The sequence below is a fragment of the Fusarium pseudograminearum genome, chromosome 1, assembly GCF_000303195.2.
Source record: "Fusarium pseudograminearum CS3096 chromosome 1, whole genome shotgun sequence".
In the NCBI taxonomy this organism is placed as follows: domain Eukaryota; kingdom Fungi; phylum Ascomycota; class Sordariomycetes; order Hypocreales; family Nectriaceae; genus Fusarium; species Fusarium pseudograminearum.
The window spans coordinates 8,619,233-8,641,139 of NC_031951.1; the positions used below are offsets into that span (position 1 = coordinate 8,619,233).

Below are 21,907 nucleotides of genomic sequence, written 5' to 3' on the forward strand. Positions count from 1 at the left end.
TTCTTGGTGGTTGTATTTTTAGCAAGTTGATCATCATATATGCAGGGCGATTATTCGTATCGATTCGGGAATGGCGCCATTGTCTGGGAGGCCCTGGGGTACATGAGACGAAATTACCAAGTCAGTTCACCCTATTTAGACCGTATCTTTTGTCTGGCTATTTTTTGTACTAAAGCTCGGAAGCTAACTTTTATGTTAGACCACGATTAAGTTTGTGCTATTTACATATCAATTAAATAAATCTACGACCCGAAAGTAAATATAATTGAAAGAAACATCCATCATCTGAGGGTCGTAGAATTTGTTTCTTCGCCTACTTGAGTTGACAGTGGGATATGATGGAGACGGCAATTAGAGCATGACACTATGTGTTTCACAATTCCGATAGTGAGGCCAACCGCGATGAAGAAGCCGACGATATGTGATCAATTAATTGATAGACAGTCAAGCATCTTGTATTGGCAGATGGTTAAAAATCGGGTTTCCCTCTCCACTGATCTACCATCTGCTTGTTCAGCAAACCTCCCCCATATTCATATTCCTGTCTCGTATAGCTAGCTCTATGCAAGAAATAGGATCCGACGTCTTGGTTCTGTCAGCCAACTCGGACTTGATCAATGCTTAATGTCAAAGACTCAGCCATCGTATCCGTGCATAGAGCATCGACCAGCCTGAAACCAACCAATTCAGCCCGGTTGTTTGAACAAACGTGGCACCTGAAGTGCCAAAAACACAGCCCATCTTTGTATATATAATTAAAATAGCCTCAGTCGGCAGACATTTGGATTGGTTCTAGATCGCCAAGTCTTTCGTTGAGCTGTACGATTGTCCTTTCAAAGACACGCGCCGCATCGAGCTGCAGCATCATTTCGTCGTCGTCTTCCACACTGCCCCAACCCTTGATTGCCGGTGTTTCCGTGTCTGTGTCCATGTCCATATCGGTGTCTGTATCTGTGTCTCCTCCCTCTTCATCTTCGTCTTCCTCGTCTTCTTCTGCGGGGTCTCTCATGACCTCGACCATTAATACGCGACATTGGTCAACCAAACTTCGACATCTGATCATTTCTGTAGTTGTCATGCCGCCTCGCAACCCATTCTCGAAACCCGGCAGTGTCTCGTGAGTTTCAACATCTTGACCTGAAAGAAGACTAGCGAAGCAGTGATCAAGTTTGCGTAGGATGGCGAATGATGCTTTTGGTGCAGGCGGGAAGCCCCGGACATATCGAGTAAAGTCACTCGTGAGACGTAGTAAGAAAGGTATTTGTAGTGTGGCTGCGAGACTTGATCAGTACCAGACTTGTGTAATTGGGGGTTCAGGGTAACTCACGGGTTCCTGATCGCCACAGAACGTTAATGACGCTATCCAAGTCTTTGCAAACCTCACCGAACCTCTTATACCCTACAACTGAATCGTCTGGTTCAGCGCTACCAAACTTCTTGACGTAGCGTCGAGTAGCCAACATCAGCTGCTCTTCGGCATATCTTCGAACCATAAATTCCTTGCTGGAGTTTGCCTTGAGTGCCTTGTTTCTTGGCGCAGGAAGGCCTTGGATGTTGTTTGCGTAAGATGAGGTTGCTGAAGGTGCTGGTGATGGAAGGCCACCAGGGGCTGGTAAGAATCCGCCTGGTCCTGGGGAATCCATCTTAAATTGGCGTGTCCCCTTCTTTTTTAATATGATGCGAGTGTTTAGTGAGAGAAAGATGAGAGAGATGTGGTTGATTAGGATAAAGGTGATGATTAGACGTGAAGCAATATCGGTCTTACACTGTCTTTCACTAAACTTAGTTTGTCGATGCGCCAATAAACCTCGAGCCAATACAAAATGTCAAAGAGTCATGCAAAGAAATGGGGATAGATTTTTGACTGCTAGGATAGCACGATGACAAAGAATTTGATCAATTAATTTATAAGCCTTTAATAATGAATTGTCGATGGTATTGAAGGTGTTGGTGATGGTCTTGGTGGGGCACAATCACCTGTAACTCTGTACCACCACTTTCGTCACAGGCGTATCATGTGACCTTATCTACTATCAGCGAAAGCTTCAATTGAGCTGTATCCGAAAATTTCCCTCGAATTCAACGACGACGTCAACAGCCTCATTCGAACCGCGCGTACGCTTTTATCGACTCGCTAGACCTCTCCTACTCCCTACGCGAACCCGATACCAACTTCATCACAATGGCCCCCAAGCGCATCTCCGTCGAGCCTCGATCTCGCCGTGCTCCCAAGGGCGTTGTCGGCTCCACCTATGACGCTCTTACCTCTCCCGAGAACGCCGCTGTCGTCCGCAGCATCGCTCTCTTTGGTGTATGTTTGGTCTTGTTCCAATCTCAGACGAGAAGAGATTTGACGGAACTCCATGTACTGACAAAATGCAATAGGTTGTTGTGACATTCCTGTCCAGCTCTTGGGGCGAGATCCTTTTGCCTCCGTAAGTCGACCCTACGAAACAAGACTTTAACAAACATCGAGTTGACCTCTTGACAGCCAGTAAATAACGCCGTAACGATATGCAACCAAAGAATCTGCGTGGAAATGGAAGAGAATCAGTTCAGGAGCTAGGGATGCGCCATCATCCGTCTCCCATCTGTGCATTATTTAATCGAATCACTTGTACATTAGTTGGAGTCAGTGTACGTTTTAGACAGGAAGGGATTTCAAGGCTAGTCTGTGCCTGTCCAAGGGCATTATGATACGGGCTGCATAGAAATCGACATGATCAATACCTACGGGTTGGATATGATACCACGTCTCTATCACTTCAGCTCTGTGTCAAGCTACATTTTGCATACTTTCATTCAACCTCGCTTGAAGCGCAACCAGTCATCATGTCATACAATCTTGAAAAGTGGAAGATCACGCCTTCCCTGACAAGTCCTCAACCAGCAATAGGACGCTCTTGCCATCTATGGCAAAGACTATCAACCTTCGATTGCTACCTACGCAATTGCTATTTCTCCAATGTCACTCCGGGCACAGCTCATTCACATCATTTCAACAGACTTTGACGGCATCAGCACAGACACTTTCTCTTCGTCTTCAAGCATCACAGAGTGATTTATCCAATCAGTATTACCGTTTCAACTTGCACAAGAACTCGGGGATATCTGCTCCCGTCAGAGCAACATGACCTCGCCGCTGTTATCGTCTACGACCTCGCCTCGCAAGATTATATCAGAGAGTTCAGAAGCTCGCAGTCTAACCAGTAGTAAACTGTCACAGCTTGTTTCCAAGTTCGAGTTCCTTAATGCTGTGGCTTCGGTTGGCAGTTCGCCTCGTGGTTCGTCAATCACCAAGCCCCCTACTGCCATCACGTCCTCCTCTGTGGCTGGACAAACACCATCAAGATTACCGAAGCCTTTATCTCAAGAGACTATAGAGACACGGGAGAGATGCTCAATCGATAGCCATCTTTCATCCAATCGCTTCACTACTTCAAGTCGAGAGCCCATTCTTGCCCGCCGAGCGCAAACCTTTGGAACCAAACCACCCGTTACACCAAACAAAAGTGTTGATGTAAAATCACGGCAAAAGTCTGTGGCAGAGAGGAGGAGGATCTTCGAGACAGCAAGCCAGCAAAATGGTAAGAACAAGTTTGGTATGTCTCTACCGCGCATCTAATGACAGTGTATTCAGGACTCTCGCCTTCTCCTCGTGCGCCTTTAGTTCCTCGGCCACCGTCGAGACTGGCCCATTCCAAAAGCTGGAGATCGCTCAAGAGCAGACGTTCTGCCGAGCAATCTTCCGCGGATCATGATCCAACAGATCAAGAGTCAAACACAGCTTCCAAGACACTTTCTCCGACGTCTCGGTTTGTCCCTTCGCCCCGGACCCTTCTCGCTTCCGACGATCCTTTCGTAACGTGGCGATCCCCATTGAATCGGCCGGATGATTCATGGACGTCGTTCAAGCGTAGCAGTCTAACGACAACTGCGCCAGATGCAAGCCCAAGCTACATAAGGTCCCAGTATACTGAGGCGTCACCACAAATAGATAAAAGACTATCGGCAAACGATGTCAAATTTAAGTCTGTACGCTGCAATGATGCTGTTCAAAGGAAAGCCTCAACTGAGGAAAACCGGCACCACGGATGGGTGCGCCATGCTCAAAAGATAGCATCTTCATTGTCTAACACAGTATATGGGGGGACCTCAAGCACCCGAAACAAATCTCTTGCATCTCCGGATGCATTCGATCAGGTTCCCTTCAGCAAAAATGGCCTGATGTCCTTCAAGCTTAGGGGTAAAAGCGACACAAGCCGTCCCAAGCTGCCACATTCTAAAATCTCAGGCTTTCGCAAGAGACTTGAACAGTCAAAAGAGCAACCATCAGTTGCATTTGCGCTTATTAACAGGAAGCGTCACGAGTCCGTTCCCACTACAGTTGGAGCGGCAGTTTCACCTTCGCAACTTCCGTTACTGAAGTCTTTTAGTTCGTCAGAGTCGGATGTTTTAAAAACGCCAAAGGTTGGGCTCAAAAGCCGTATCCCACAGGGATCACTTCGAAATTCAGTTGGACGTCGGAGCACAGAGAAAAATGACTCACCTCTGAAGCAAAAGATCAGTCTTTTTGAGTCATTGGATCGCCACAATTCGGTTCCTAATGCTCTCCACGTGGGAATTGATGGCCAACAAACCTTTGTCAAGCCTCGTGAGCATGAGCGAAAGGATTCCGTTATAGCCCCCCTCCGATCGTTTCGGGGAAAATTACGGCGAATATCTACGTCTTGTCGAAGGACACCATCGGAATGGAGCACTACAAGTTCGAGAGATGTTGGTAACTCCACGCAAAGCTCTGATACCAGTCTAGTGGCTCAAAAAGAACAAATTGCTACGGCAGCAACTGAGGAACCCCTGTCGCCTCACACCATTGATCCCATTCCATTGCATCCTATCCTCAAGCAGACTCTTCTCACCGATGAAATATCACCTCTTGTGCTGGAAAAGCCTTTGTCCTTCCCTCGAGCTTCCATTACTCGAACGGGCTTCAATATTGATGGTGAGGCTGGCTTAGGTATAGCGCCCCTTCCTTTGTTCGCCGAACCTCAAAGACGATTCTCTCGCACCAAGCATGCCCTCTCTCGAGCTACCAACCGACGTTCCTTGCCAGATGTTGAAACAGAATTTGAGTTACTTGAACTTCTCGAGGACAATCTCAAAAGTCTGTCTGAAGAGAGCCCCCCTATCTCCAAGGCACGTTGCTTGTTGGAGCAACCTATGCCAGTGCGTGCGAATGAACTGAGACGACTTGTCAGTATGTGCAAGGACAAAGTCAGGAAGATCTCAGGCGGTCGCAGTGAGTAGATAAATGCCTCATCACACGAGTTCGGCCAAGGCGGACGAGTAAGCCATTGGGTATGTTGTCTTGGTGCGACTCGGGCTTGGATTGAAGCTGTTATACAGTATTTAAGTCAATCAGTTACATCACTGTCACTACTGTTTCATTTGCCACTAACGAATGTCACTTGGGGGTTTGACGTTTGACATCACAATTGGTACGGCCAGGAATGGTTATCAACCCGATGTATTGTTCATCGTTACGGTGCGCTTGAGCGCTAGACTATCTTTTGACTAAAGAGAAAAAACAATAACATGAAAAGTATTTCCTCGATTTGAGACCATGCGAGCCAGCAATAAATCGGGTAGTGAAAGTAAGATAAGACGCGAGTCATCTCGAGCATCAATGGCCTGTTTGGGGTATCGAGGCGGTTCGCCATGGAAAGAAACGAAAACAATGTGTAACTGAGGATCTGCCGATGCGCCACGCTAGATGTTGGTGTTTTTGATTCGAGGTCTTTGATCGAAACTTGTAGAATGCTTAACTCCAAAATACGACTTTTGATGAGTGAAAAGGGAAGCAAGTAATTGTTGTACACCGCTTAAAGAGGAGCACGGATTCGCTCCTCGCGCTGAAGAAAGGCTCTGTCCACACGAACATGGTGATCAGTTTCAGGGTCCAGCTTGGCGAGTTCCACATCTTGAGGGTTAATGTGCTCGCGAGATGACGTGCCGGCCTCGCACCGGGCGTAGATCGAGACGTGAGGCCTGTCGGTGGTGCCGGTACTGAAGCTGGGTGCCTTGAAGCCCGTGAAGGAGCTGGGCCCGCTGACGCCGTAACGGATCCCGCTTGAAGCGCCGGTCGAGTTGGCGCTGTTGGGTGCGCTGCTGGCGATACGCTGGGCGGCGAGAGTGCCGAGAGGGAGGATCACAGCGACAGACGTAAGAGTCAGAGATGCTGATTCAAAGTCGACAAAGTGAGCCCATTCGAGTGAAGCGAAAATGACTGTTGTACTAGATTAGTCCAAAGTTCTTTGAGGGATTGGTGAAGCGATGGGGGCACAAACCTGGAATGATCATCAAGATGCCGTTGGTCATGATGAGAACTTCCATTGGGGTAAAAGTCTTGTAAGACGGGAGAATGCCACGGTTCGAAATGAGATGCCAGACGAGCTTGATGTTGAAAATGGCACACCACCAAGAGATGGAGGCGACGTTCATGATGACTGTCCACTTAATGAGCCAAAACATGTGGAACGCCGGCTCCAGCTTGAGAACTGCATTGTTCTGAATGATGGTGTATGCGAGTCGGACACTGATAGCCACGATGGACACAACGAGTGAGATGCCGGCGATGATGTACTTCCACACATTGGGCCACAGTCGGACCATTGTCCAGGCCTGGCTCATGAGCATTGTCTCAACCGAGATGACGAGACAGAGTGACATGGTGTTGCCAGCCACCGAGGGAGCGTAAGCGCTGCGCGGGATGCGACTGTGGTCATCGCCCCAGAAGACGTAAAAGTCGAGGAATTGCGATGAGTGAAAGATGCTGAGCAATAGCATTCGACAGCAGCAAATGACAAGACTGGCAATCTGGAGGATCATGAAAGGCCTGCGGAACTTTTCCTTGGGGACCATGACAAGGATCACGACTAGCATGATGAGACAGGCCCCGAGCTGTGTAGCATAGTTGATGGTGGTGTTGACCATCATGCGGCGCACCTGGTCAATGGCAGCTACAGGGATGTTGATTTCCGTCTTTCCATCGGGAGCGAAGAAAGTAACGTTCTGAGTGAACGGGTCAAAGGCTTCCTTTGACATGGTGGTATCTGCTTTTCGACTGACAGTCGAAGTAGGAGAAGAAAAAGGGTCGTTGTTGTTGGCGATGGACTATCTAAATGATGTCAACTCCAATGGGTGGCAATGAAAGGATAGTTAAAGAAGCCGCAATGAACGGAGATGTGAGAGGTCTGAGCTCAAGATATATGTGGTAAGAAGACACGGGAACGGTTTGAGATAATCTTGGTTTAACAAGCTGTGACAGGACAAGATTGACGTTGAGAGGATGAGCAAGTGGTGGCAACATGATTAAGGGATCACAAGAAAGGAAAGTGAAAAAAAGAGCCAAGATTACTACAGGCGGAAACGGTCTTGAAGACAAACACTAGTCTATCTAGTCAGGATATTGTCAGCGGTGGGAAGAATGTGAGTAAGTAAACAGACTAAGTGCATTTCAAAGAAGCTATCACATCACATCAATCAAGTTAGGAGTGCCAAGGGCGGCGGGGAGAGGCTGGCCTTAGTATTGTTCTTGCATTTTGTGGCTTTGAGGCTTAGTATTGTTCTTTTGGCCGCTAGACTCGTTCTGTTTGATTGCTGCTCAGGGATCGATCCGTGCATATCTTGACAGGCCGAGAGCTGGGAATGGGTGTGCTCTAACGGCCCTGGCAATGGCGCTCTGCGCTGTATGGCTGAACAGGCGATGGATTCGTTTCTTTTTCCGTTCCTGAATCCGTGCACGCAAACTGTCGTAATGCGATATGTATTTGAGATCAAGGGGAGCCATCCACATTGGTCTGGATCGTTCAGGCTATATCATCTTCCCACGTGCCCAGCAGCCCGGATCGTATCAGAACCTATGAACCGTGCGGATGGCTTTTGATCGCGAGATAGACTTCGCAAGCCCCCAGCTAGCAGGATGTCTTGATCCTTTGGTTTTGTTTCAAAGCAAGGTATGTCGTAATTCACCTCGTAGCTGTCAGATCTCGCCAAGTGCATGTCACTTCCCCTCCATGCGCAATCCCAAAGCCAGCTACATGAACAATACCAAAACTCCAACCACTTAGCAATGGAGCTGCGTCAGTCAATTTCTTTTCGTGATTGATCACGCGGCCAGGCCCATTCCTTGGCCAATCTTTCGCACTAATGCCTTTTTCAAGTACCATTCTCTTGCGAGATGCCTTGTCATCTTGGCAAATACTGCTGGCGTAATGCGCCCGCGCTCTACAGCCCGGCCGAGCATGAATATGGCGTCACCCAGAGCTCTCTCTTCTGCCACCAGCGTGTAAAGTTGGTTTGCAACCACAGTAGGGGCTACAAGCAGCTCGTCAACGTCTGGCACAGGGTGGCTCTTGGATCCCTCAATGACCGCATCCGCTTTATGAAGAGCATCGTGTAGAATATTAGAGTTCGATGTCAGTACATTTGAAAGCTGCGCTAATTGACCGCCTTCAGCTTGAAAAGCAGGTATTGCTGACAACATTGCTGTCCTTTGTGCTTGTAGGCCCGCCATGCTCGAGTCGTTCTGCTGCTTGCTACGCATTCTGATCGAGTGCAGTGTCTGAGCTAACTGTCGCAAAAGCGCATCCTTCTCCGGATTGGGCGGGATTGGAGGCGCCGCTACTGTATTATTTGGCAATGCTAGCTCTAGGGGTTCGTCAAGCAGATCAGGAGGTGGAGGTGGTTGCGCAGGACTGGGTTGTGGTGGAGCAGCTTGAGTCCAAGCCGGGGGCTGCGGAGGTTGTTGATATTGCTGATGCTGTGGTGGCATTTGCTGCCATTGTTGTTGTGATGGAGGCGCAAATGACTGGCCATCGTTCATGTATCTAGGTTGCGCAGCCATTGGCGGTCCGGCAGGTGGCATATGACGAGTCGGATGCTGTTCTTGAGGGCGAGGTAATCGCGGATCCTGTGCACTCGGACTTCCAACCTGGGGTGGCAGGGGAGGAGCTGAATCGTAACGGGACATCCGATTAGACTGCGCAGGAGATTGTCCTGGAATTGGAGGCAAGGGTGGCCCGCTTTGTGGTCTGTTTGGCGCGGGAGATGCATTCTGGGGGGCTTTCGGGGGTGGAGGAGGTGGGCGCGGCTGTTCTGAAGAGTGCGGATCCTGTGTCGCAGGTCGTGAGGACGGCGCCATGCCAGGAGGCAGAGGCGGGACGGGAGGAGGTGTCGGGGTAGCTTGCGCAGGAGGCGGTCGAGCTTGCTGTGGTTGTCGAGCCACAACTGGAGGTTCTTTTGCAAAGACGTCGGTGAGGATATTTAGGAAGTCCCGAAGATTGGACTTCTGTATAAGCTTGTCAGCAACTACACATCACAAATAGCAGTGGCTTTTGGAGCAGCATACATCCCAGAATTCAGCCCATCCCACTAGGTATGGGTGATATACGAAGCCCTGTGGATCAATGTGCTGCCCTGGCCGTATCATCATCGTCTCAGTCGGCACAACGTATATCATGGGTGGTTCTCGTGGGTATGCGTGTGGTACCCATATTGATAATGGGAACCGGTATGTGGTTCCGCGAAAGTTTACAGGGAGCGTCCCCGAGAGATGAAGTAGTAGGGCATTGGCGCCGTTCGAAAAGGCTGGTGAGGTCAATATCCGAATGCGACAGGTTGCTAGAGAGCGCGAGCCTGGCGATAGCTTCTGGTAGCTCTCGTAGGGCAGAATAGTCACGTACTATGTACATCGGTTCGAGGCGATAGAGAGGAAAAACGGTCAAGGGCTTGCGCAACATCGTTATAGGCACGGTTCACATCGTGGTATTCCTATTGAGCGCGTCGATATTAGCCGTGGACTTGGTGATGGATGACAAGCGGGGGTTGGAGAGTCTCTAAGAGATACATACGCTGGTGAGGACGCTGTAAAGCCAGTTCAGCACATGCTGCTGGACGGGCATCGTATCTATGGCCCTATTATCGTGGGAAGGTATGTTTATATATCGAGAGGTGAGTGATGACGAAGGAGGAAGCTATTCGCACCCGATTGAGTTGACCTGTGAGGGTCGTTGTAGCTTCCCTGGTTGATGGTTCGTGCGTCCATGCCCGGGACCGACGTAATGGAGGTACGTACCTCGCACCTTCCTAAAACGATCTGACCAACTAGTGGGGGTGGGGAATAAGTTAAGGTCGTGAAGATTCAAAGAGGGTGTAATGTTTTGCTTCTGATAATGTGATACTGTCAACTGCAGATCATGTTTTCTGCAGAAAATAATTTGCTTTAAATAACGAGTGTATATTGACGACAGACTGAAATACAGATAGTTTCAGCTTGACTGACCTTTACTCTTTCAATTTAATATAACATGCAGATATTATCTACAGGGTAAGAACTGACCATTCAGAGTCTTCTCTGCAACTAAACAACACGCTGCTGCTGTCAGATAAACTCTAAATACTTTCTCAAAATACTTACCTTCTATGTGTAGTTTCACGTGCAATTTCACCATATGTGCACATCTCGCATCTTCATCCTTAACCGCCGAAGACGGAGTGATTATTAGATCTGACCCGATCAGACCACCCAACCCAGCCCCAAGTCCCAAGACCGTCCGCAAAGAAGCCGACACCTCCGCAACCCTTTTGGCATTATCAATCAGTCCGCATGTTAGTAAAAGTAATGAAGAAAAACTTATTATGCGCGCTAATTAAACCCGCACCATGACTGTCCACTCAACCGAATCAGCCAATCATAGTCTTTACTCAACCGTTTCGCCGCAAAAACTAGTACGATAAAACATAGGAAGAGGCGGACGAAGAGTCATTTATTAGAGGCGACAGTTGATACAACTCGGAGTCTTTCCCCAGAATTCTATTTCCGACCTTTTTCTTTTTCATCTCCATTCTTCCTTCAACTACTACCGGCCTTGGCTTCTTTACTACCCCAGACCAAACCTCTGAAAGCCCGCCCGCCCCATTTACTGTTGAATCTACCGGAGCGGCCCCACTCTTCCGTCCTCCGGTTGCCGGAAACCGGCGTCTTCTTGTCTCATCTTTTGATCTTTTCAACGTTTCATAAATCTTCTCTCTGTCTTCCCTCATACAAAACGTCAACTCATCAGCTCAGGAATCACTTCACAATGCTTCCTTCTATCCCAGTTCTAGCCGAGTACGGCATCTCTCCTACCCATGGCTTCCTTCCGGATACTCTACCTTTAACTCGCCTGCCGGATCCTTACTACAACAAGTGGGAGGCTATCGCCGCCAACCTACAGGCTCTCATTCTCAGTCGCAGGCTGCGCGGTGTTGTCGACAGACTACCAGTCCTCTCTACTATCGGTCTTGAACATGACGCCGAGTGGCGCCGCGCCTATTCGCTGCTAGGTTTTATGGCCCATGGGTATATCTGGGGAGGTGATTCACCATCAGACCGTCTGCCAGCTTCTATATCAGTTCCATTTCTAGAAATCTCAGAGCACCTGGAAGTACCGCCAGTCGCCACTTATGCCGCCGTCTGTCTCTGGAACTTTAAACCGCTCTTCGTTGACGAGGACATTGACAACCTTGAGAATCTCGCCACCCTCAACACATATACTGGAGCCCTCGATGAATCATGGTTTTACCTCGTATCTGTTGCTATTGAAGCCCGCGGAGCTCCCATTATTCCTCTTATGTTGACAGCCATTGCTGCTGCCCGCCATGGCGACACTGCGGCCGTCACTCGGTGTCTACGCACTTTTGCAGAGCGATTGACAGACCTTACAACTATTCTCCAAAGGATGCATGAGAGCTGTGACCCTACCATCTTTTATCACCGTATTCGACCCTTCCTTGCTGGAAGTAAGAACATGGCTGAGGCTGGCCTCCCGAACGGTGTGATTTACGAGGATGGTTCCGGCGAGGAGACATATCGGCAATACAGTGGTGGTAGCAACGCTCAAAGCAGCTTGATCCAATTCTTTGATGTCATTCTCGGAATTGAGCATCGTCCAACAGGCGAGTCTCGCGATCCATCTTCCGATTCTGATCGCGGTCGCGCTTCCAACCGACACAATTTCATCATGGAGATGAGACGCTACATGCCCGGACCTCATGCGAGATTCCTCAACGATGTGTCTAGCGTAGCCAACATCCGTGAGTACGTTGAGGAGCATCAATCCGACAAGCAGCTATGTCTTGCGTACGATGCATGCCTGGCTATGCTCAGTGCATTCCGCGACAAGCACATCAACATCGTCACCCGCTACATCATCAACCCCTCGAAACAAGTCCGCGCCCGTAGTCGCTCAAGGAGTCCCGAGGTTACCCGAAACAAGGTCAACCTTGCTATTGCATCGCGCAAGAATAAGGATAACCAGAAGGGCACAGGTGGCACAGCCCTGATTCCTTTCTTGAAGCAGGCGAGAGATGAGACAGGCGAGCCTGCGGTTGAAGAGTGGACGAGGCGCTTCATGAAGAGGAAGACGCACACCGAGGGTAAGAATGACTTCTTCCTCGGCAAGACTCTTCCACAAGATGTGAGCTTGACGGAAGATGTGGAGATCAAAGGTCTTGCAGGATCATGGACCATGGATGACGAGATTGGTGGTATTTGCTTATACTAGACCGAAATGATATTTCAAAAAGAGTGATGATTTGACGCACTGGAATGAGGGCTACTTGGCGTAATTGGAACCTAACAGCAAGCATATATTGGACTTTTGTAGAATTAAGCATAAGCATTTAGATCAACCAACATATGTTTTCACCTGTTGTAACATACTAAGAAATCAACATTTGTGAACGGAGACACATCTCGTGAAAGGTGTGGGATCCCTGTGTGAATAAATATGTTGATTTTTGATAGCTAGTTTGTCACTGACAAAAGGCTATCTATATAAAATATATACAGAGAAGAAGGTAGGTGTAGTAAGGGTCAAGCACCGGGTACAGGGTGCCAATGAATACATCAACAAGCCTTCTCGTAAGAAAAGTCCCCTTCTATGAGACTGGAGGTCTCACCACACTTATTTAATGGATCTACCATTTAGTTGGGGACACACTGAGAGTAGTAATCGTTCATCTTGACACACTTGCTTCCGGAAGCACAACTGAGGCTACCATCGGGGTAGGCAGACTTGGAACCACCGCATTGGTGGTAAATAGCGACAGCAGACTTCTGAGGGGCGGCAGGCTTGGTAGGCTTAGTGGCGGGACATTTTCCTCGAGTCTTGGTTCCACCAACCTTTGAAGTGACCTTGGGCTTGTTGACAACCTTGGTGGGCTTGACAGGAGCAGGCTTCACGGAAGCAGGCTTAGTAGCAACGGGCTCGGCAGCAGGCTTGGTAGAGGGCTTCTGAACAACAGGAGCAGCTTGCTCAGTCTTCTGAGGCTGGGCAGCGGCAGCAGTCTTCTCGCCACTGGGCTTAGCCTTGCTGGGAGTGGTGTTGCCGTTGAAGGCAGGGAAGCTAGAGTCGTCGTCACGCTTGCAGCCACTGATGGCGAGGAGCTCCTTGGGGCACTGGACCTGCTCGAAAGTGAAGTCGGGGTTATCGGCGTTCTTGAACCAGTCAAATCGCCAGTGGCAACCATCCTTGAGCAGCTCGGGGAAACTGTCACATTGGCTTCGGGAAGAGATGCCGCCGTACTGAGCACCACCGAGGGCCTTGCCGAACTGAGAGGTGCATCCATCGAATATGCCGACACCGCCGCCGGGCATCATAAGGTCGAAGTGGTTATCACCGAGATCACCGCCAGTGTTGGTGGACTGGACAATCATCTTCTTGCCCTTTACAGGACCGGTCGTGAAAGTGAGACTTGGAGAGACAGTTAGCACGAAGAGCTGTAAAGATTGATCCGAGTAACAGGAACATACGCATAGCAAGCACAGCACCAGCTGGCCTCAGTGCCACCTGCAAGCTTGGTAGCAGTGAAACCGTAAGCAAGGTCGTCGTTGACAGCCCAGGGGGAGTAGTTGGTACAAGCAAAGGCAGAACCACCACCCTCACAGCCGTTGACGGCGTTCAGGTTAGTGATGGGGTTGTCTTTCTTGTCACAAGTCAGAGCAGGGGCGCTGACTTTGGCCTTGCCACTCCAAGAGCAAGAAGGCTTGCAGCAGTCCCAGTATCGAGTAGAGTGACCACTTCCAGAAGCAGCACTCACGGCGAGAGGGCCGACCAGGGCGAGGAGAGCGAAAGAACGCATGGTGGCAAAATATTGCTTGGTTTGAAATGAATGTATTTGAGAGAGTGTGTGTATATAAGTTAAAAGAGAGAATGAAGGAATGAAGGAATGAAGTGAAGGAATCAGAACCGGGTGCTTGGGTATCCAACAAGCAGAAGCCAGAGCTGTAAGCCACCATCTTATATACATACCTCAAAACCCTGGTCCTACATGGCTAGGTTCTGCTGCGCCGTTACTTACCACAAAGTCTGGATGTCATGAGCACATTCCTTCAAGTGGTCCGTTAGTTCAACCGACCTGCATCTACACTAGTGCAGGTACACCGTGAAGGATCATGTAAGTCAAGAGGCGAGCAGATGGTGGTGCAACGGATCGAGCTAGTCAGCATATCAGGGACGGACTCAGATCTCCCACTAATAAGAGGCTCTGGAACTGGTGTGAGGAGCAAGGAACGGCAAGACTGGACCGAACGAGCGAGAAATGAGAATGAGGAGAATTTGGTTTCAGGATTAGTTGTGGAGATTTGACAGCTTCCCGGCCGACAATTCCGAGATTGTGCAAGGATTCAGACGCATGAGATTGGAAGTTGAGCGATGGAAGAAGATGTCGGGATTCTGGAAGTGGTCAAGACTGATGCAGAATCCAGGTGGTTAATATAAGTGACCGAATCCGATATGCTGGGCTACCGTGGGCAATTTCTAGAATCCTTCCATGGCCGTAGGCGGTAGGACAATCGCTTTGTCGACAGGGAGCTCTGAATCAATATATTAGATTATTCGCTTTCGAGGGATAAGTTGAGGGAACTTGGAGCGTGAAATCCATCCTTGGAATGATTAGCTCTGGGTTGCTACTGTACCATGCCCACGGGCCGCATAAACCGTTGATATAGCTAACACTGGTCTGGCATGTCACTCAAGCAACTGAATGAAACGTAGCGCAAATAGCCAAGATATGAAACAGATAAACTTTGGATTCGCGGATGTGACGGATCTAGGGTAGATTTTGGATCTATCGTCAATTGCGAACACCGTAGTCGAGTCGCTGAGGTACTGTATTGACTAATTCACTCACTCACACTCTTACAGGAGCAAGCCCCTAATTCATTTCATCGCCACACTTTCCGCATTGCGAGTTGAGAGATGATTGAGAGGATATGAGCTGATTAGTGTACAGGGGTCTCGACCGACAAATATGTACCACAGCACAGTCATCATGAAAGGAACTTTGCGAGATTACGTTTATGTCCTACTTTCTATGACTATCGATACAAGACAACCTCTCTCTTTTTTTTTATACTTTTTTTTATACTTTTTTTTCTTTCTTTTTTTCTTCTTTTTTAAACGTTATATAAACCATCAAATGAGAGGAACTTTATTGCTGTGATATATTGCGATTTCAATATGTACGGACAAACCAACGTGATACTTGAGAATATAGAGAATATTGAAAAGACTGGGTTACAACTCCATATCAATATATAGGTATACCTACTAAAGTATAGAAATGTATTACAGAGGATTGACTGTGATATGAGCTGTGGGAAAGTTCTACCTCAGGATCTGAGCCAAGCTTGGGGCACCGCCGCACTTGTATTATTCATCAACGTGGCGGTCTCAGCTGCACTAGCCTATAAAGGACTAGCCCACTTCTGTCGCGTCTCGACGCCTCAACCTCAGGCTCCTGAATGCTAAGTTAAGATTCATTATCCAACAAATTCATCACCTCTCCACCCCGTCTCTCGTACCTTGCGCATTCCTCAAAGTCACTCCATCTCCTGGCTAGAGATTGTCGTTGATCCGCCAAATCCATCGACAGATGCTCACGGGGTGCATCAGGAGCCAGGTCCGAAACTGACCGCCCTGACTTTGCTGTCTTAGCTCCTTTGTCCGTTACTGAATAACTTTCGACGCAACTGCCTACGGGCGCATTCTTATCGATCTGATCAACAATTCCCTGTCGCAACATTTAATACAAACCGAATACCCTATACAAGAAGCTCCAGCGATCCAAACCGACACAATGGACGATTCTTACGAGAACGACTCCGACTACGATTATGGCTACGACGAGGGTATCACCCCCGAGGATTGCTGGACTGTGATTTCGTCCTTCTTCGAGACAAAGGGTCTTGCATCACAGCAGACCGACTCGTTCGACGAGTTCACACAAAGGACTGTCCAGGATCTCGTCAACGAGTATGCCGACATCTCCCTCGATCAGCAGAACCCCCCCTCGTCTTATGGAGTGCCGATCGCTCTTCGCCGATACGAGATCAAGTTTGGAAGTGTCATGGTTTCACGTCCGTCCATTAGTGAGACAGACGGTACCGTTGCTTCCCTTTTGCCCTACGAATGTCGCGACCGAAACCTGACCTATTCCTCACCGGCTTACATCAAGATCACCAAAAAGGTCAGCGTTGCTATCGACAAAGAGATCCCTCTACATGAGATGGATGAGGAGCAGCAAGCAGAGTACAAGCGAACCGGAGAGCACCCTACAAAGCTTCATTGGGAAGTCGAGGAGGACGGTGATAGCATGAAAGAAGGCCAGCCAAACATGATCTTTGTGGGCAAAATGCCCATTATGGTCAAATCCAAAATTTGTCATCTGAGCCAACATACCGACGAAGAACTGTTCACTCTTAACGAGTGTCCTTACGATCAGGGTGGTTACTTCGTTATTAACGGCAGTGAGAAGGTTCTGATCGCTCAGGAGCGTTCTGCCGCCAACATTGTTCAGGTTTTCAAAAAGGCCCAGCCCAGCCCTTTCACCTACACCGCTGAGATTCGAAGTGCACTTGAAAAGGGTTCGCGTCTTATATCAAGCTTGATGATGAAGATTTTGGGCAAGGGAGACTCTGCCCGTGGTGGTTTTGGCCAGACTATCCAGACCTCACTACCATTCGTCAAGTCGGATCTTCCTGTTGCTATCGTTTTCCGAGCTTTGGGTGTGGTATCTGACGAGGATATTCTCAACCACATTTGCTACGATAGAAATGATAGTCAGATGTTGGAAATGCTTCGTCCGTGTATCGAGGAAGCTTTCTGTGTTCAAGACAGAGAAGTTGCGCTCGACTTCATCGGCAAGCGTGGAAACAGAGACCAGGCCAGTCTTGGCCGTGAGAAGCGTGTCCGTGTCGCAAAGGACATCCTCCAGAAGGAGACACTGCCCCATATTTCCCAGTCAGAGGGTAGCGAGACCCGCAAGGCGTTCTTCCTGGGTTACATGGTGCACAAGCTTCTTCAGTGTGCGCTCGGTCGTCGTGAACCGGATGATCGTGATCACTTTGGAAAGAAACGACTCGATCTTGCTGGTCCCTTGCTGGCAAAGCTCTTCCGTGGCATCATAAGACGAATGAACCAAGAGCTCTCCAACTATCTCAAGCGCTGCGTCGAGAGCAACAGAAACTTCAACCTGAATGTTGCCATCAAGCCAGGAACCTTGTCCAACGGTCTCAAGTACTCACTGGCCACTGGTAATTGGGGAGACCAGAAGAAGGCTGCAAGCTCAACAGCTGGTGTCTCCCAGGTGCTGAACAGATATACATTTGCTTCCACTCTTTCGCATTTGCGACGTACCAATACGCCCATTGGACGTGATGGTAAGCTTGCGAAACCTCGCCAGCTGCACAACACTCACTGGGGCTTGGTGTGCCCTGCTGAGACGCCTGAAGGTCAGGCCTGTGGTCTGGTCAAGAACTTGTCGCTCATGTGCTATGTAAGCGTGGGCTCCCCAGGCGAGCCTTTGATCGATTTCATGGTCAGCCGAGGTATGGAAGTCGTTGAGGAGTATGAGCCGACAAGATACCCTCACGCAACCAAGGTTTTCGTTAACGGTAGTTGGGTCGGTGTTCACCCTGAACCTAGGGCATTGGTAAACAGCGTCTTGGAAACACGACGAAAGTCTTATCTCCAGTTCGAAGTCTCTCTTGTTCGTGATATCAGAGACCGCGAATTCAAGATCTTCTCCGACGCAGGCCGTGTCATGAGACCAGTCTTTACCGTGCAACAAGAGGATGACTACGAGACTGGCCTCACCAAGGGACAGCTGGTATTGACAAAGGATCTTGTGAATAAGATTGCCCAAGAGCAAGCAGAGCCACCTTCCGACCCATCAGAGAGGATTGGTTGGCAGGGACTGATTCGTTCTGGAGCTGTCGAGTACATTGATGCCGAAGAGGAGGAGACCGCTATGATTTGCATGACGCCTGAAGATCTCGAAATCTATCGTGAACAGAAGCGTGATGAAGTCAACTTAACAGAAGAAGAGAAGCAGGCCAAGCTAGAGGCAGAGAAGAGGGAACAGGAGGAAGAGCGCAACAAGCGCTTAAAGACAAAGGTCAACCCGACAACTCACATGTACACGCATTGTGAGATTCATCCCAGTATGATTCTGGGCATTTGTGCCAGTATCATTCCTTTCCCCGATCACAATCAGGTATGTGTCATCCCCCTTGATTAAGTTGAGCGCGACTAACAACTTGCAGTCTCCTCGTAACACATACCAATCTGCCATGGGTAAACAGGCCATGGGTTTCTTCTTGACAAATTACTCTCGACGTATGGATACTATGGCCAACATTCTATACTACCCGCAAAAGCCTCTCGCCACTACACGATCCATGGAGTTCCTCAAGTTCCGTGAACTGCCAGCCGGTCAAAATGCCATCGTTGCAATTGCCTGTTACTCAGGATACAACCAGGAAGATTCCGTCATTATGAACCAGAGCAGTATTGATCGAGGTCTGTTCCGCAGTCTGTTCTTCCGATCATACTCGGACCAGGAGAAGAAGGTCGGTCTCAACTACACAGAAATCTTCGAGAAGCCCTTCCAACAAACAACACTCCGAATGAAGCACGGAACATATGACAAGCTTGATGAGGATGGTATTGTGGCCCCTGGTGTACGAGTGTCAGGTGAAGATATCATCATCGGCAAGACTGCACCAATCGACCAGGAGAACCAGGACCTGGGAACACGAACTCAGACACATCAGCGTCGTGATATCTCGACACCTCTGCGAAGCACGGAGAACGGTATTGTTGATCAAGTCATCTTGACAGTCAACGCCGACAACGTCAAATACGTCAAGGTTCGAGTGCGAACAACCAAGATCCCCCAAATTGGTGACAAGTTCGCTTCTCGTCACGGTCAAAAGGGTACAATCGGTGTTACCTATCGACAGGAGGATATGCCTTTCAGCAGAGAGGGCCTGACTCCTGACATTATCATCAACCCTCACGCTATTCCGTCTCGTATGACAATTGCCCATTTGATTGAGTGTCTTTTGAGTAAGGTCTCAACACTGGAGGGTATGGAGGGCGACGCAACACCATTCACTGATGTCACCGTCGACTCCGTGTCAGATATTCTGAGAAAACACGGTTATCAATCTCGAGGTTTTGAGGTCATGTACAATGGTCACACCGGACGTAAGCTCCGTGCTCAAGTCTTCTTCGGACCTACATACTACCAACGTCTTCGTCACATGGTGGACGACAAGATCCACGCTCGTGCCCGTGGTCCCGTTCAGATTATGACCCGACAGCCTGTCGAGGGTCGTGCTCGAGATGGTGGTCTGCGATTCGGAGAGATGGAACGTGATTGCATGATTGCTCACGGTGCTGCTGCCTTCCTGAAGGAGCGTCTATTTGAGGTGTCGGATGCTTTCCGAGTCCACGTTTGCGAAATTTGTGGACTCATGACGCCAATTGCGTAAGTTTTACTACTCTAATGACTGCAAATGACCCGCTAACATGAATTCCAGCAACCTTTCTAAGCAGTCTTTCGAATGCCGACCTTGCAAGAACAAGACCAAGATTGCTCAGATTCATATTCCCTATGCCGCCAAGCTGCTCTTCCAGGAGTTGCAGGCCATGAACATTGCCGCCAGAATGTTTACCAACCGATCCGGAGTTTCAATCCGTTAAATTGATCTTGATCACGACAAAAAAAGAACTAAAAACTGAGAAGACAGATGAGGCACAAAATGACATTAGAAATGAGAAGCCTCGAATGGCAACGCTGGCATCGAAAGCTTGTCAACGGAACCTAATAACGCTTTATAATGTAGAGAGGGGGATTGTCCAGTGTTAGTATATCAAGTAAGGTTAGGATAGCAGAAACAATGAAATGCATTGATGCAACTAAATCTAGATTGTACCCATGGTATCGTGGTCGCTTGGAGAAGTGAATGGTGATTGTACAAGTAATAATTTGTTGACCTTTGACGCCATAATGTTATTGATTCGGAAGACCTTTCTCGGCTGCTGCTATCGAGTCGTGTACTGTCTGTTCGCGCTTGTACTCTGCCTCCAATTGTTTCTGCATATCGAAGTCCAATTGTCGTTCTCGCTTTACTCGCTGCTGTTCCATATCGCGGACAACGCCCTCGTGCATGGCCTGAGAAACCAGAATTAGCTTGGGAGCCGTGGAATGGTATTTGCGACACATATCGGGAGCCGATTGATGTGTAGAATCGACGTACCGCTTTCTCGAACTTTTGCTGGTAGTGTACAGCAACAACTGTGCCGACTGTGAGTAGCGATGTCCCCAGTAGGGTGAGCTTAGATGCTTGAGACATTGTGTCGAGGTTTTATTTTGGCTTCTCTAGGGTTGATCGGTTGCCTCAAGCTCCAATTGCTGATCGAAGTTGGGTGGAGAATTTATCAACTTGTTCAACAACAATTGCAATGTCGAAAGATTATGATCCAATGCAAAATGAAGGGACCTATTACCATGACGTGAAAGGATATGGCGGCTGATACGCGGCTACAACACGCGCTAAGCGCTGCGGCTCTCACTGGAGGGGGAGTCCACCAGTCCAAAGGTACCTAGCGGTACCTGCGAATCAGCTGGCTCCAACAGCACCCGCCCAAGCTCAGACGTAATCCGCCGTCAACTACTAGGTACCGTACCTTGTCTTGCAGCCATTCGCAACTCCATCTTCAACTCCATCACCATCGACTCCCCATCATCGCATCACCAACAGTCCTCGAACCTAGTACCACCTCTCTACCCCCCACGACCGATTCGATCGCTGTATTTCCACGTTTTTATATAAACACGACATCATGGTTAGCTGCCATCGCGACCATGAGCGGATGATGTTGACTAACCCACTCGCTTCCATAGTCTGCCCAGAACTCGGCCGGCATCAAACAGCTTCTTGACGTACGAGCCTTCTTGCGCTTTTATTTCAACATGGTCCGGTAGCTGACTTGCGTCATTAGGCTGAGCAAGATGCTTCCAAGATTGTCCAGAAGGGTGAGCTTGATTACCCTTACTACTCCCCGCCTTGTTTTAGATCGCTAACCCGACGATGATGCATAGCCCGAGAGTGTAAGCGCCATTTTCCTTCCCGGGACCCGATAACCTTTCCGTCTAACATCGAACGATAGACCGCACCAAGCGCGTCAGGGAAGCTCGCGATGAAGCCAAGCAAGAGATAGCCGACTACAAGGCCCAGAAGGAGGAGGAATACAAGAAGTTCGAGGCCGAGGTAGGATACTCTCCCGTTTGACGGGGTGTCGAGATCGCTGACATCTTTGTAGCACAGCAAGGGCAACGAGCAGGCCGAGGCCGAAGCCAACAAGGACGCCGAGACTCAAATCAAGAGCATCCAGGAGGCTGGTAAGAAGGGCCAAGCTGGAGTCGTCAAGAACCTCCTCAGCGCTGTTTTCGACGTCAACCCCGTTCCTCCCACCAACACCAAGTCTTGAGCGGTTCCCCGGCGGAGTCACGG

The 21,907-nt window shown here is 49.1% G+C and overlaps 9 protein-coding genes across 9 annotated transcripts, besides 2 other annotated features; 4 read left to right on the forward strand and 5 right to left on the reverse strand.

Moving 5' to 3' along the window:
- Positions 1 to 766: 766 nt before the first annotated feature.
- FPSE_00360 (uncharacterized protein) lies at positions 767 to 1,643 on the reverse strand (the record flags this gene model as incomplete). The annotated part of the gene is made up of 2 exons (XM_009253480.1): positions 767 to 1,272; positions 1,328 to 1,643. 2 exons carry the CDS (start codon positions 1,641 to 1,643, stop codon positions 767 to 769), a joined length of 822 nt encoding a protein of 273 aa, XP_009251755.1.
- Positions 957 to 995: a repeat region.
- Positions 1,644 to 3,130: 1,487 nt separating the features above from the next.
- Positions 3,131 to 5,307, forward strand: FPSE_00361 (uncharacterized protein; the record flags this gene model as incomplete). Its single annotated transcript, XM_009253481.1, has 2 exons — positions 3,131 to 3,587; positions 3,641 to 5,307. The coding sequence occupies 2 exons, from the start codon at positions 3,131 to 3,133 to the stop codon at positions 5,305 to 5,307; spliced, it is 2,124 nt and encodes a 707-aa protein (XP_009251756.1).
- Positions 5,308 to 5,882: 575 nt separating this feature from the next.
- On the reverse strand, positions 5,883 to 7,104 carry FPSE_00362 (uncharacterized protein; the record flags this gene model as incomplete). Its single annotated transcript, XM_009253482.1, has 2 exons — positions 5,883 to 6,286; positions 6,348 to 7,104. 2 exons carry the CDS (start codon positions 7,102 to 7,104, stop codon positions 5,883 to 5,885), a joined length of 1,161 nt encoding a protein of 386 aa, XP_009251757.1.
- A 1,063-nt stretch (positions 7,105 to 8,167) lies between these two features.
- On the reverse strand, positions 8,168 to 9,962 carry FPSE_00363 (uncharacterized protein; the record flags this gene model as incomplete). Its single annotated transcript, XM_009253483.1, has 4 exons — positions 8,168 to 9,349; positions 9,410 to 9,648; positions 9,744 to 9,831; positions 9,912 to 9,962. 4 exons carry the CDS (start codon positions 9,960 to 9,962, stop codon positions 8,168 to 8,170), a joined length of 1,560 nt encoding a protein of 519 aa, XP_009251758.1.
- A 1,179-nt stretch (positions 9,963 to 11,141) lies between these two features.
- FPSE_00364 (uncharacterized protein) lies at positions 11,142 to 12,605 on the forward strand (the record flags this gene model as incomplete). Its single annotated transcript, XM_009253484.1, has 1 exon — positions 11,142 to 12,605. The coding sequence occupies one exon, from the start codon at positions 11,142 to 11,144 to the stop codon at positions 12,603 to 12,605; it is 1,464 nt and encodes a 487-aa protein (XP_009251759.1).
- Positions 12,606 to 13,027: 422 nt separating this feature from the next.
- FPSE_00365 (uncharacterized protein) lies at positions 13,028 to 14,184 on the reverse strand (the record flags this gene model as incomplete). The annotated part of the gene is made up of 2 exons (XM_009253485.1): positions 13,028 to 13,796; positions 13,856 to 14,184. The coding sequence occupies 2 exons, from the start codon at positions 14,182 to 14,184 to the stop codon at positions 13,028 to 13,030; spliced, it is 1,098 nt and encodes a 365-aa protein (XP_009251760.1).
- Positions 14,185 to 15,446: 1,262 nt separating this feature from the next.
- Positions 15,447 to 15,501: a repeat region.
- Positions 15,502 to 16,182: 681 nt separating this feature from the next.
- Positions 16,183 to 20,093, forward strand: FPSE_00366 (uncharacterized protein; the record flags this gene model as incomplete). Its single annotated transcript, XM_009253486.1, has 3 exons — positions 16,183 to 18,600; positions 18,650 to 19,878; positions 19,931 to 20,093. 3 exons carry the CDS (start codon positions 16,183 to 16,185, stop codon positions 20,091 to 20,093), a joined length of 3,810 nt encoding a protein of 1,269 aa, XP_009251761.1.
- A 310-nt stretch (positions 20,094 to 20,403) lies between these two features.
- Positions 20,404 to 20,746, reverse strand: FPSE_00367 (uncharacterized protein; the record flags this gene model as incomplete). The annotated part of the gene is made up of 2 exons (XM_009253487.1): positions 20,404 to 20,565; positions 20,651 to 20,746. The coding sequence occupies 2 exons, from the start codon at positions 20,744 to 20,746 to the stop codon at positions 20,404 to 20,406; spliced, it is 258 nt and encodes an 85-aa protein (XP_009251762.1).
- Positions 20,747 to 21,366: 620 nt separating this feature from the next.
- Positions 21,367 to 21,884, forward strand: FPSE_00368 (uncharacterized protein; the record flags this gene model as incomplete). Its single annotated transcript, XM_009253488.1, has 5 exons — positions 21,367 to 21,369; positions 21,417 to 21,429; positions 21,496 to 21,504; positions 21,564 to 21,664; positions 21,717 to 21,884. The coding sequence occupies 5 exons, from the start codon at positions 21,367 to 21,369 to the stop codon at positions 21,882 to 21,884; spliced, it is 294 nt and encodes a 97-aa protein (XP_009251763.1).
- Positions 21,885 to 21,907: the final 23 nt, after the last annotated feature.